Source organism: Gossypium arboreum, chromosome 9, assembly GCF_025698485.1.
Source record: "Gossypium arboreum isolate Shixiya-1 chromosome 9, ASM2569848v2, whole genome shotgun sequence".
NCBI lineage: Eukaryota > Viridiplantae > Streptophyta > Magnoliopsida > Malvales > Malvaceae > Gossypium > Gossypium arboreum.
The window spans coordinates 80,662,325-80,674,236 of NC_069078.1; the positions used below are offsets into that span (position 1 = coordinate 80,662,325).

Genomic DNA, 11,912 nt, shown 5'->3' on the forward strand with positions numbered 1-11,912 from the left:
TGCCGGATTTCAATTCCCTTTTTCATTTCTTTAAACCTGATATTGCGGCATAATCAATATGGAAAGGCAACTGCTACTTCTGAATTCATCTGACAGACTGCTTCATTGCATTGTAGCATTATTTTTGTATGAAAATGGAATATCAGCTAGGGAAAATCGAGAACTAGTCTCCGTTATGTAAGAGACTAATTTGGCAAATGTTATGTTTCTACAATCAATTATTGAAAGAATAACGAATAAATCAATATCATGATTCCAGTGTGACATATATGGTCGTGTGCCTGTAGAACTAGCCTGATTTGCCCCAGAATTATACATCATCTTCTCTGCTTACCTAAGTTGCTGGTTTCGGTCCTCTAACAAAAACTCAAATAGCTACTGTATAATTCAAGTGAGAAATCGGAAACCACAAGATTTCACAGCCTAGTAGGTGATTGCTGCAAGTCTCTTTACCAGGGGAAACCACCAGAATCAAAGAATTTAAAATGCAGTGTATAATTCAACTGACACGATTGACTACCTTAAATACCGTCTTTGAACTGAACTCAAGGTCCGCTCAAGCTTCAGGCTGCTAGTTTGCTTTTCCTGGGATCTTTTGCAGATGCATCCAGGAAGAGGATTTGCATAAAAATTCTCCTCCAGTCGTGGTGACTCCCCCGGCTGTCTTAGGTACGGCGCTCCAAGCCTGTCGAAATGTAAACTCTTTACTTCCAAAGAAAACTCTTCCCAAGATATTACACCCGCATCTAGCTGATCGATGAGTTTGACAAAATTTTGTCTGAAAGAAATATATTATTGTTATGTCAGCTTCAAAAAAGAAATTGTGCATGTATCCAACATCTTAATATGAACAGACCTGTTGGGGTTGATTGTCTTTCGAAATCCTTCAAACCTTCGGTGACCCTGCGTTGCTTTAGCCATATTCCCATCATATGTATAAACAAAGACATCGCTTTCAAATGCCACAATATAATCCAATGCAGCTAGGCGATTCTGGTATGACTTGACCAATTCCAACTCTTCCTCAGTTGCCAAAGTAGAATGAGAAAAGATATTTGGATAATCGGCACGTAGTGTTGCCATGCTGTTGCTGCCATAAATTTCTCCGGCAACAATATAGACAGGCGTGGTGGAAGGGTAACCCATTGCCTTGAGAAACATGGCTGCTTCCCTAGGGGTCATTGGACATCCCCCTTGGCTTCGCCGTTCTTCACTATCTATCTCTTTCTCCTTCCAGTGTTTGACATTGTATCTCATTACCGTGAGTTCATCACCTTCTTCAGCAGTAAGGTTATGGATGCAGCCCGTGAAAGCAAGCATATCTTTCTCATACCTGCAATTAAGATTCGAGTTTGACTGTTTGGCTTTGACTCTTCATAAGGAGAAATACTACTAGATGGCAGTAATGACAATACCTTAAATGTAAAGCAATGTATGGCTCATTATTTTTCCTTAGTCTGTCAACTAAAGTCTGCCCAAGATCCTCTATCTCTATCGTATAGCGGAGAGCCTCATAATTGGCACGGCACCTTAGCCTTTGAATGGAGGTTGCAAGGCCATTATCAGCGAGCCTCGAATCAGTGTGAGTGAACTTGATCACCTTATGTCGCTTTAGTAACGGAAGCACCTCCCTTCTGTAGTAACTAGCCTGCAAATGAAGCCATCTAAGACACCATTCCACTAACAGAAAATCAAATGAAGAATTCATCATGCATTTAACAAATTTCAAGTTTTTTTCCATACCTGTGACCAGGAAACAGGAGCCATTACAAAGGGCTTCATTGTTATGTAACTAAGGGGTAGATGCTCAACAATCTCAATGTCATCTTTCAGCACATTGATGAAGTGCTTCCAGTCAAAAATATCCTTGAAATCACTGTGCAAAATTTACTATGAAAAAATTTAACATTTCTGAATCTCACGAAGAAAAAAAACTGATATCAAACAATTACAACCTTGGATCTTTCCAAAATGAATCATGATCAAGAGAAGGAAGAACCAAAGTGGCATTCATTATCCTGGCAACAGCAACCATATCACAAATCTGTAAATCAATAGAGCCAAAATATTATTAGCTAATGCAATTATTAAAAAGCTAAAAATAAAAACCAAAGGCATTGTTAAATCTAGGAAAAACAAAGTTGTCAAGAGTTAAACTTACTCCCGTTCTCATTTGATTTAGTCCACCATTGGCATGAACGATAATATAGCCATTAGTCTTTGATCCCGTCCCTGAAGCGAACTCATGGGTATTAATAAAAAATACATATGAAATCCTTACAAGTTGAGGGAGGAACATGACATACTTATCCGATTCTTAGGTCGGGATACACATTGATGATACTTTTCACTGTCTGGTTTCCTCCAAATTTCTGGGGTCTGCAAAAGAAAAGAAAAAAAGGGTAAGAATTTTACTGCGAGCTATAGATATCCATAGAAAGGAAGTCAAAGAGACATCACATATAATATTAATGTAAATGCACAATTGAACGCCATCGCAGAACATAACACCAAGTAAACAAAGGGTCAAGATGAAGTAAACCAAAGAAAGTGGAAATCAGCTGTTCAATATTGACTCAAAAAGAAATACGGACCCTTTCAATAACGCCTTTAGGCATGGAGTGTTCAGCTTGGGATTCGACATTGGTCTCGGCAATAATGTGTTGGGCCAAGGTCCGATCCTCTGTGAACGTTTGCAAGATCAACAAGCCGTTATCTCTTCCCCATTTGGCGTGATTACTGAGACGCGAGGCTTTGAGAAAAAACAAAACAACCGCCACCAACAGCAGAGCTGAGAGGATGTTACGGCCAGCATTCCTGCCGGATCTTAAACTGTGAGCCATAACAAACGCCCAATGACACGTATCAGAGACCCAAGAGAATAATGATAATAACTTCCTGCGAAGCAGCAGATTCCTTATCATGGATTGCAAGCCGTTGGGGTTGTCGGCCTCTTCATCGTTATAGGCGAGGGCGTGGTGGTCCGAAGACGAAGATAAGTTATTGCTGTCGGACTCCGGTGTTATTGGAAGATCTGAGACCCGTCGTCTTGTAGTGGAGGGACAACCTAATACTGGTTTCCCGTTTGCACAGTCGCTGGCAACTCCCGACGACATGGCGTCGCCGGAAGTTTATGGAAAAAGCAAAGGAAGAAGAAGAAGAAGAAGAAGAAGAAGAAACAACTAGACGGAAAAGAAAAGGAGAGAAAGGATTGTTCCGCAATGTATGGCAGAAACAGAGGTGTGAAAAGATTTTGCTTTTTAAATATATTATTTTCCCACTGCCTGCCTTTCTGTTTATAATCTATACCATCTTATTTTATTTCTTCACTGAGAGAATCGGATGTTTTTTTTTTTTTTCAGTGTGCAATCATGCCAAATATTTTATCGTCCTTTGAAAAAGAAAATCGTAAATAGGGTAGTGTTGATTTATGATCATATTTATTTATTTTTACTGTTTATAAAATTAAAATAATAATAAATAAAACATTTTCTGATTTCTAAATTTGCTTGTGAATTTCTTTTATATCTATATAAATTGAATTATTGTTTTAAAAATTAGAAATAAATGAGATTCTAAACTTTACATATTTATTATTGAATTTATATATATATATATATATATTTTTAGGTAATGAATTTGAATAATAAATATTTATTCTCCAAATTAATTTTAGTTTTACAGAATCAAATTTGAATATAAGAATCTATTATCCATTTTACTTTTAAAATTTTTATGTTTTAAATTTGTTTGTCTTATCAAATTTGAATAGCTTGCAAATGTAAATTTTATTTAATTTATATTCATATAATACAACTCGAATATAATAAAATAATAAATAAATTTAAGTTTTAAACTTTTTTAGAATAATATTAATTTCATTGTTAAAAATACTATGGAATTTGCCACAAATTTAACATCAATATGTAAATGAAAACAAAGTACCTAGAATTAAAAAGATTAAATTTAATATTGATAAAATTTAGATTTAATATTGCTATTTGGGAGTTGTATCCTAAACACTATCTTATTTACTTTCATATTTTATTTCCTAAATAAGCTTTCCCCCTTTTTAACCAAATCCATATAACTGTAACAGTTAGAGGTGCTGGGCGCTTGGATGGGTTTGTTTTTAGATTTAGATTGTTTTTGTTTGGATTTTTTAATTTTCAGTTTTTTCATATTTGAGTTTTTTAAGTTTAAATTTCGAGTGTAATAATTAATTTTATTTTTATGTAATAAGAATAAAAATTTTATATAAAAATTTTAATTTTAATAGAAATATTGCATATAATATAAATTAAAAAATACTTATTAGATATTAGACCTGACCATGAGTTATTGAAGACTCACCCGAAGAATAAAAAAGTTGGGGCAAAAATATAAGCCTAAAAATGGGCTTGAACAAAAAAATAAGACTCATTTTCTAAACAGGCAATACATCAGATAAGATTTTTTATATCAGGCTTGACTCAGCTCGGCCAAATCAGCCTGAACTTCATGTTTTATTGTCATTACACTATTATATTGCTACTATTGTGTTGCTACTATTATGTTATTGTTGTTAATTTGATGTATTATATTTTTAAATTTTATTTTTATATAAAAAATAATTTAAATTTTTTTTAATACAGACAGGTCAAATTAAACTCAAATTTAATATTTTTAATTTAGATCAAATTTGAACTTTTTTTTTTTTATTAATTTCTCGATCAACATGTCAACTTCATATACTTGCGTTCAATACAAAGAAGAGAAGACACAGTTTAGCTAGGTCGCTAACTCATTCATACATAGACAGTTCATGTTCTCACATCATTAACATTTAAGTCACTAAACGCATTTCATCTGAGTTAAAGAGTTGAATTGATAGAAACGCTTAGTTCTCCATGTTGTTTAGAAGCAGAAACATGTAACAGGGACCCTTCCCCAGATTCTTTTAGCTCTCCATTCAGTGAGATTGCCAGGCGTGGAAAATGAGGGGTACAAGGCAGCTGTTTAGCAACATTTACTGGCAGGTTCCAAGAACTATAAATTGCTCATGGAATCTTGGGATGGAAGTATGAATAAAGCACTAAACTTGTTTGATTCAATGACTGAAAGGAACATTAAGCCTAACATTGTACATATTTGAGAAATAGAATGTCGCAATTTTTTGTGTAAAGAACTGTTGATAAAATATAGTATATATTGATGGGGTTTTCCATTTTGGTCAGAGTATATATTTCAAGTTTATTTCTTAATATTTTAAAGAACCTTTTTTTTGGGTAACATTTGCTTTTACAATCGAAAAAGAAACATTGTAAAGAAGACTTATTACACTAATTCATGTTTTTTTGCTATAAATTATATCTTCTTGTTTCTTGCCTTACCTTATTGAATAAGATACATACCCAACATCCTTGAACTTATCCCATCTAGGCTTGTCCCACTAGTTTAAAATTTTTGTTGCTTGATAGTGAATCAAAGCAGCTCCACCTCGTTAATCAAAACAATGTTACAATCATCCAAATTTACTGCAAGTTTGCTGCTGTTTCAGCCTTCAGTCTACGCCTTTTTCAACTTCGCCGATTCAAATTACCATAGGTTATTTTGTAACTTCTTGTTGGTTTTGACATTTTACTAAGTGATGTTATTTGATTTAATTTTTGCTTATTTCGCTATCTGCAAATTTGTTTTTAATGATCTAATGTAAAGTGTAAAATGAGATAATTTAATTAGGAAGTTTGTTGTTACTCGTACAAATCTGGCCAACAGTCCAAGAAATACAAATACTTGATATCTCTATTCTAACACCCGTGGATAGTTGCCACCTAATATCTTTGTTTTCATACTCACAAGCGGTTACACCCCATGGACAGTAAACACATGATATGCTTATTTATACTTGCTTATATATTCATATCTATATGAGTTTGAGAAAGAGAACCTGCGAAGGGTTCCCACAAGTGGTTATACTTCCTTGCATATATGTATGTTCATATAATGTATATTGTTAAGGAGGGAACCTGCGAGGGACTCCTGCGGATAGCCGCATCTATTGTTTACATTTATGCCGCATCTATAATCTACATGTTATATCTAAAATCCTACTTTCATAGTGTAATTTCAGGCAAACTTGACAAATGCTTGTGATTCAACATGACATTCATCACAAAAGTCCAAGTGGAGCGGCTCTGGCTATTAGCTATGATTCGACACAATTTCCATCATATAAATCCAAGTTGAGTAGACTTGGTTGATGGTTGTGATTGGACGCAACATGACCTACTCTCTACATAATTTCGGGTTGTGAGAGTCCCGATAGTGTGGTCGACCAATGATTTATTGCCGTAAGTCTTCCCCCATGCGTCTAGGAACAGGATTTATCATAAGTCTTTCGCCACATGCGGAAGCAACACCACGATCTTTTTCATAAGTCTCCACCAATGCGTTTAGGAGTAGAGCCATCTTATTACCTTATGTAAGCCTCTTCCCATGCGTCTGGAGCAAGGTCACTTTACTACTTTCTGTAAGTTTCCCCCGTGCGTCTAGAGCTGATAGGCGTCGAAACCATTAAAAATAATTCCTACAAAATAACTCTAAATAGTAGTAAAGAGTGGTAGTAGGGTCGAGTCCACAGGAATTGGATGTTATAATCAACTCCTGCGATTATCTTGTGAACAGAATGTTTGTCATATCAAAGGTCGTGGCAAAGGTCGTGCCCACAACTCCTACAAAAAAATTAAGAAATAAATCTAGGGGTTTTGAAAATGTTTAGAAATTAAATAATTGGAACAGCATAAATAAATAATTAAATAAATTAGAAATTAAATTCGAAATTAAATTCGGATTTTGTAATAAAAAATAATAAGCCTTAGCACTAGACTCGGTAGATCCCAGCTTAAGAATCGATCCTTGAAAATTGATATTCTCCTCCAAACGATAAGCTGGTTATAGCAGTTAAGAATGTCCTAACCACCAATTCTTCCTCTCATAACTGGTCCCGGTACGACCTGCAAACCAACCCTTATCGATTATCTAACTGAGATACATGTGTTCCTGATTTAAGATTCCGGCAGCCTTGTGCTTTGAAGAACCCAACTCGAATCAATGGCCTCAACCGCGTGGGTCATTTAAACTCGATCACTTTTTCCTTGATTTGTTCTCGGAGATTCAAATACAGCACGACCGACTCGTTTCTCCAACTGTCAGCAAACACGAATCCAACCCAACATGCAATTTGACTTGAAATCGAGTTTAACTTTAAGGGATGATTTGTCTATCCCGATACTTAAGAAAAAAATAAATACCTATTGGAAGGAATTTAAGTATGAATACATATCTCACAGTTCCCGACCGGAAAGAACACCAGCCTAAAAGCTAAGTTGGAATTTAGTGAAGCATGGATTTAATCATGCTTTTCAGGTTATGAAAGGTGGTTTGATGATAATGGAGGAAATTAGGGAATGAAAGGACTTGGAAGGCAATTGGACGAATTTTGAAAGAACAAAGAAATTGAAATGAAAGTAACAGAATTCTCATGCCAAATTGAAAGAAAAAGGAAAATAATTCTATTCAATTCCAAATCGAAGTCGAAATATAGAATTAAGGGGTGCCTTTCCTAAGTGCATTAAAGTTCTATTTATATACATAGAATTTACTATTTTTAGCCTTAACTAATTTAACATAAAAATAAAATAAGAATTTTTTTCTATTTTTGGCTTTTACAAAGTTAAAAATTCTGATGAGTTATTGGCTTTCTCCACATTTTTTATTCGGCCTTATTTCATTGTTTGTGTTTCAATTTGGTCCTTTTCTGCTTGTATTTGTCTCTTAATGTCTCAATTGTGTCCCTCACAAGATTAAAACATGAAAGCACTAATTTCGCAGGGTTTAATTCAGAAATAAATCAAATTAAACACAAAATATCTTGCAAATTAACATGTTATCAGGAGCAGTGTCACTTTACGACTTTCCATAAGTAGGGCAACTATTACCACCTTCCGTAAGTCTCGCCCTATGCATATGGGAGTAGGTCATTTATTATCACTTTCCGTAAGCCCCCTTCCATGTGTCTGAGAGCAAGGTTTTTATTACTTTTCGTGAGCCTCCCCCATGTGTCTAGGAGTAGGGTCATTTAAATACCTTCTATAAGTCTCCCCACATGCTTCTAGGAGTAGGGCCTTAATTACCACCTTCCGTAAGCCTCTTCCCATGCGTCTAGAAGCAATGCCTTTATTACCACCTTCTGTAAGCCTCCTCCTATGCGTCTAGAAGCAGAGTCATTTTAATACCTTTCGTAAGCCTCCCCCTATGCATCTAGGAGTAGGACATTTTTTACTCTCTAAGTAATTCCAAGCTACAAGAGCCTACGGTAGTGCGATCGACCTATATTTTGGTCATTTTGTGAACCCTTTGGGCTCTTAGTAAAGGTGAGACGTATTTTTTTTCATTAAAATCAGAGTTAGGTTAACGAATAAATTCTATAACTACAAGTACACATACTTTATTTCTTCAGGTCAACAATTATTTTCATTCAACATTATGGTACCTCTTTTTGTAAGCATTTAACCAATATTACTCGTCAAAAACTCATATCTTACATTTTATATCATCAAACAGATAGTATGCATTTCATACATTTCATATTACCAATGAATGAGTTGCATCTCTTATATTTTATATTGCCAACGAATGGCTTGAACTTATTTTATTTTACATTTCCAATAATCGCATTCGCGATATACATACTACACGTCTCCATTGTATAAATTTGGATCCTTTAATTGATAATTGCACCACTCGAGTATACGTTATACATTTTTAGATTATCGAGGCAATAGACATATCACTCGTTAAATCATAAAGCAAAATTTATATGAACCAACCACGAATAGAAACATCATCTGCCACAACATTATTAAGGGTATAAATGAATTTCAATAGCCTCGCAAGGTATCATATATTCTTAGGTAATCCGACCAACAAATTGCACCCTCCACCCCATTACTTTATTTGCAACAGCTACCACCTGTGGGAGTAACTTGCGGATGTTCTTGAGGCAATGTCATTTTATATCCTATCTCTCGATTGGAAGGGACTATTGTTATATCTCTACCTCAATTTGGACCTAGTTGGACACTCTTGGACCCTCCATTAAGCCACTTAGGGCTCAATAAATAACATAATTAGGTAGGAACTCTCACTTACCAATAAATACCAATAGGTGTCAAAATTGTAGGGGGACTCTTATCTATAAAAACACAATCCTAATACATTGAGCATTCATCGTGGGTCCCTCTACTTTTTCCCGCTCTCGATCCAAGAATGAGTGAACTGGCCTTCCTCAACATCACCCCTATAACAGCCTAATTTTCAGTGGTATTGGTAATAAAGATTTGAGATCACTAAATCCGATGGGTGAGTTGAAAATTTAATAAATTAATACCTATGAGTCAAATGTGAATAAAAAAACATTTTTGAATTAGTGAATTTGGTGATTTAACAGAATTAATTAGGTAAATTGGGTCGAGAATGAGGTATCGGGACCTCGACTTCATAAATCGAGCCATAAATATTTTTAGAAATATTTATGGAGTGTTGGTGAGGTAGTAATAAAATTTAGTCAGAAAATTTTGACGTTTGAGTGGTTAATTAAATAAAAAGGACTAAATTGAAATGGGTGTAAAAGTTGCTAAAAGGATTAAATAGCTCAATTGTCAAATAAGAAAGGACCTAAAGTGCAAATAAGCCCAAAGGGGATATTTTGGACGGCAATAGCTGAGAAAAATCAGAAATGGGTGAAATAAGGGCAAAATTGGAAAATTGCCAAAATTGGCTAAATAAAAATGGGACTAAATTGGAATATCTAGAATTCTCTTCATTTCTCTTCATATTCATCAGCTGAAAAATATCCAAGGAGGAGGGTCCAAGTTGGTTTTCATACTCCAGCTTCATGTAAGTTTAATTCTTGCTTTCTCCTTGAAATTTTTATGTTTTTGGACTTTTACAATTGGGTCCAACTTACTATTTCATTAGTTTTTGATTCCATGTCTAATTTTTGAAGTTGTTATGGATGAGTGCTGGAAGTATATGATGATTTGGCATGGAATTAGAGCTTTAAATTGTTTATAGACTGATTTTATTGAAAGAATTGAATAGAAAGTGAATGTTTGGGACCTAATTGTAAAAGAGTTTGAAGTTAGAGTTTTATGTGAAAATTATGAATTTCAATAGTTATGAAATAACTTATAATGTCTAGAAAAAGTATTAATTGAAAAATTATCTTAATTGAGTGTAACGCCCCCTTTACCCGAGACCGTCGCCGGAGTCGAGCACGAGGCATTACTAAACTTATTTGAGCACTTAAACAAATTCAAACAATTTATATCACACTTTCCAGACAAGCTGTCCAACTGTGTCATAGTTGCTAAATAATTCATATCTCGAGTTATAAAACTCGAAATCCAAATCCGTAAATTTTCTCTGAATTTATACTCATATATCTACTTACCAATTTTTTCTAGAATTTTGGTCAAGCCAATTAGTACAGTTTATTATTTAAATCTCCCTGTTTCAGGGTTTGACTACTCTGACCTTTGTGTATTACGAATCAGATATCTCTCTGTACAGAGCTTCAATGACTATGCTGTTTGTCTCTAATAAAACTAGACTCAATAAGGAATCTGTACATATAAAGTATGACTTCTAATTATCTTTGTAAAATTTATGGTGAATTTCCAAAGTCAGAACAGGGATCCAGAAATTGCTCTGGCCCTGTTTCACAAAAATTTAAACATCTCATAAAATATAGCTCATATGCCTGTTTTGCTTCTTCCATATGAAAATAGACTCATCGAGATTCGATTCCATAATTTATTCATTATTTAATTCCATTTCTACTATTTTTAGTGATTTTTCAAAGTCAAACTACTGCTACTTACGAAAACTATTTTAGTACAAATATTGTTAACTAGTTTATAACATCTTTACTTCAATTCATTCAAACTCTATACATGCCATATAAATCTTCAAACATAAAACAAAAGCTACCGGAATTGATCTGGATAGTGTGCTTTGTTGTGTTGATCCGATCTACCCACTTCACTTCAAGTCAATCTACATAAAAATATTAAACACGCACAAGTAAGCTTATTGAAGCTTAGTAAGTTCATAGGTTAAAAGTAATGCTTACCAAACATAATATTTCCAAACAATACCAAAACATTTACTAAAGTTTCCTGCGATTCACAACCATTGTTATAATAATTCACATAGTTGAGCTCAACAGTAACAACTACTCAATCTCTTTCATTTGCATCACTTCTCTTTTATTTCTTATAATCAAATTAGGAAGCGACTTACGAAATTGAGTACGTCGTTGCTCAATGCCACGATTCACAACTCAGTATGGTTTTCCTCATTGAAATACCATACCTACATTTTTTAACTCGGTATGGGAAATGCCATACCTACATTTCTTAACTCAAGATGGATTTGATAATACCATACCTACATTTCACATTTCAAGATGGATAATACCATACCTACATTTCACAACTCAGTATGGATGATACCATACCTACATTTCACACTTTGCCATGGAACAACCATGGTCTTATCCAATCAATTCATCACACGTCACGATCTGAACGTTTTCTCAATCCTGCGTTTTCCTAATTTGCATTTCCACATTTATTCTTTCATTAACAAAATCTACACAATCCCACAACAAATTCGTATATAATAACACATTATATACTTCAATCATTCACAAATAAACATCTAATTTCAACCATATGAACTTACCCGGCTAATTTGTAGAAGATATTGAAATTTTGGGACTATTCCGCAACTTTTTCTTTTCCTCGTTCTTCTTTGGATTCTTGATCTATAATATAAAATATTTCTACTCATTAGCATTTATTTGA

The 11,912-nt window shown here is 34.3% G+C and overlaps 1 protein-coding gene and 1 long non-coding RNA gene across 2 annotated transcripts; both read right to left on the reverse strand.

Annotated features, from left to right (window-relative positions):
• Positions 1–200: 200 nt before the first annotated feature.
• LOC108456908 (O-fucosyltransferase 19-like) lies at positions 201–3,404 on the reverse strand. The gene is made up of 8 exons (XM_017755645.2): positions 2,595–3,404; positions 2,307–2,379; positions 2,162–2,232; positions 1,956–2,044; positions 1,744–1,876; positions 1,416–1,648; positions 857–1,333; positions 201–778 (listed from the first exon to the last, which is right to left on the reverse strand). The coding sequence occupies exons 1-8, from the start codon at positions 3,114–3,116 to the stop codon at positions 517–519; spliced, it is 1,860 nt and encodes a 619-aa protein (XP_017611134.1). The 5' UTR covers positions 3,117–3,404; the 3' UTR covers positions 201–516.
• A 7,529-nt stretch (positions 3,405–10,933) lies between these two features.
• LOC128280878 (uncharacterized) lies at positions 10,934–11,912 on the reverse strand. The gene is made up of 2 exons (XR_008271074.1): positions 11,791–11,912; positions 10,934–11,100 (listed from the first exon to the last, which is right to left on the reverse strand). It is a non-coding gene; the product is annotated as an uncharacterized LOC128280878 (long non-coding RNA).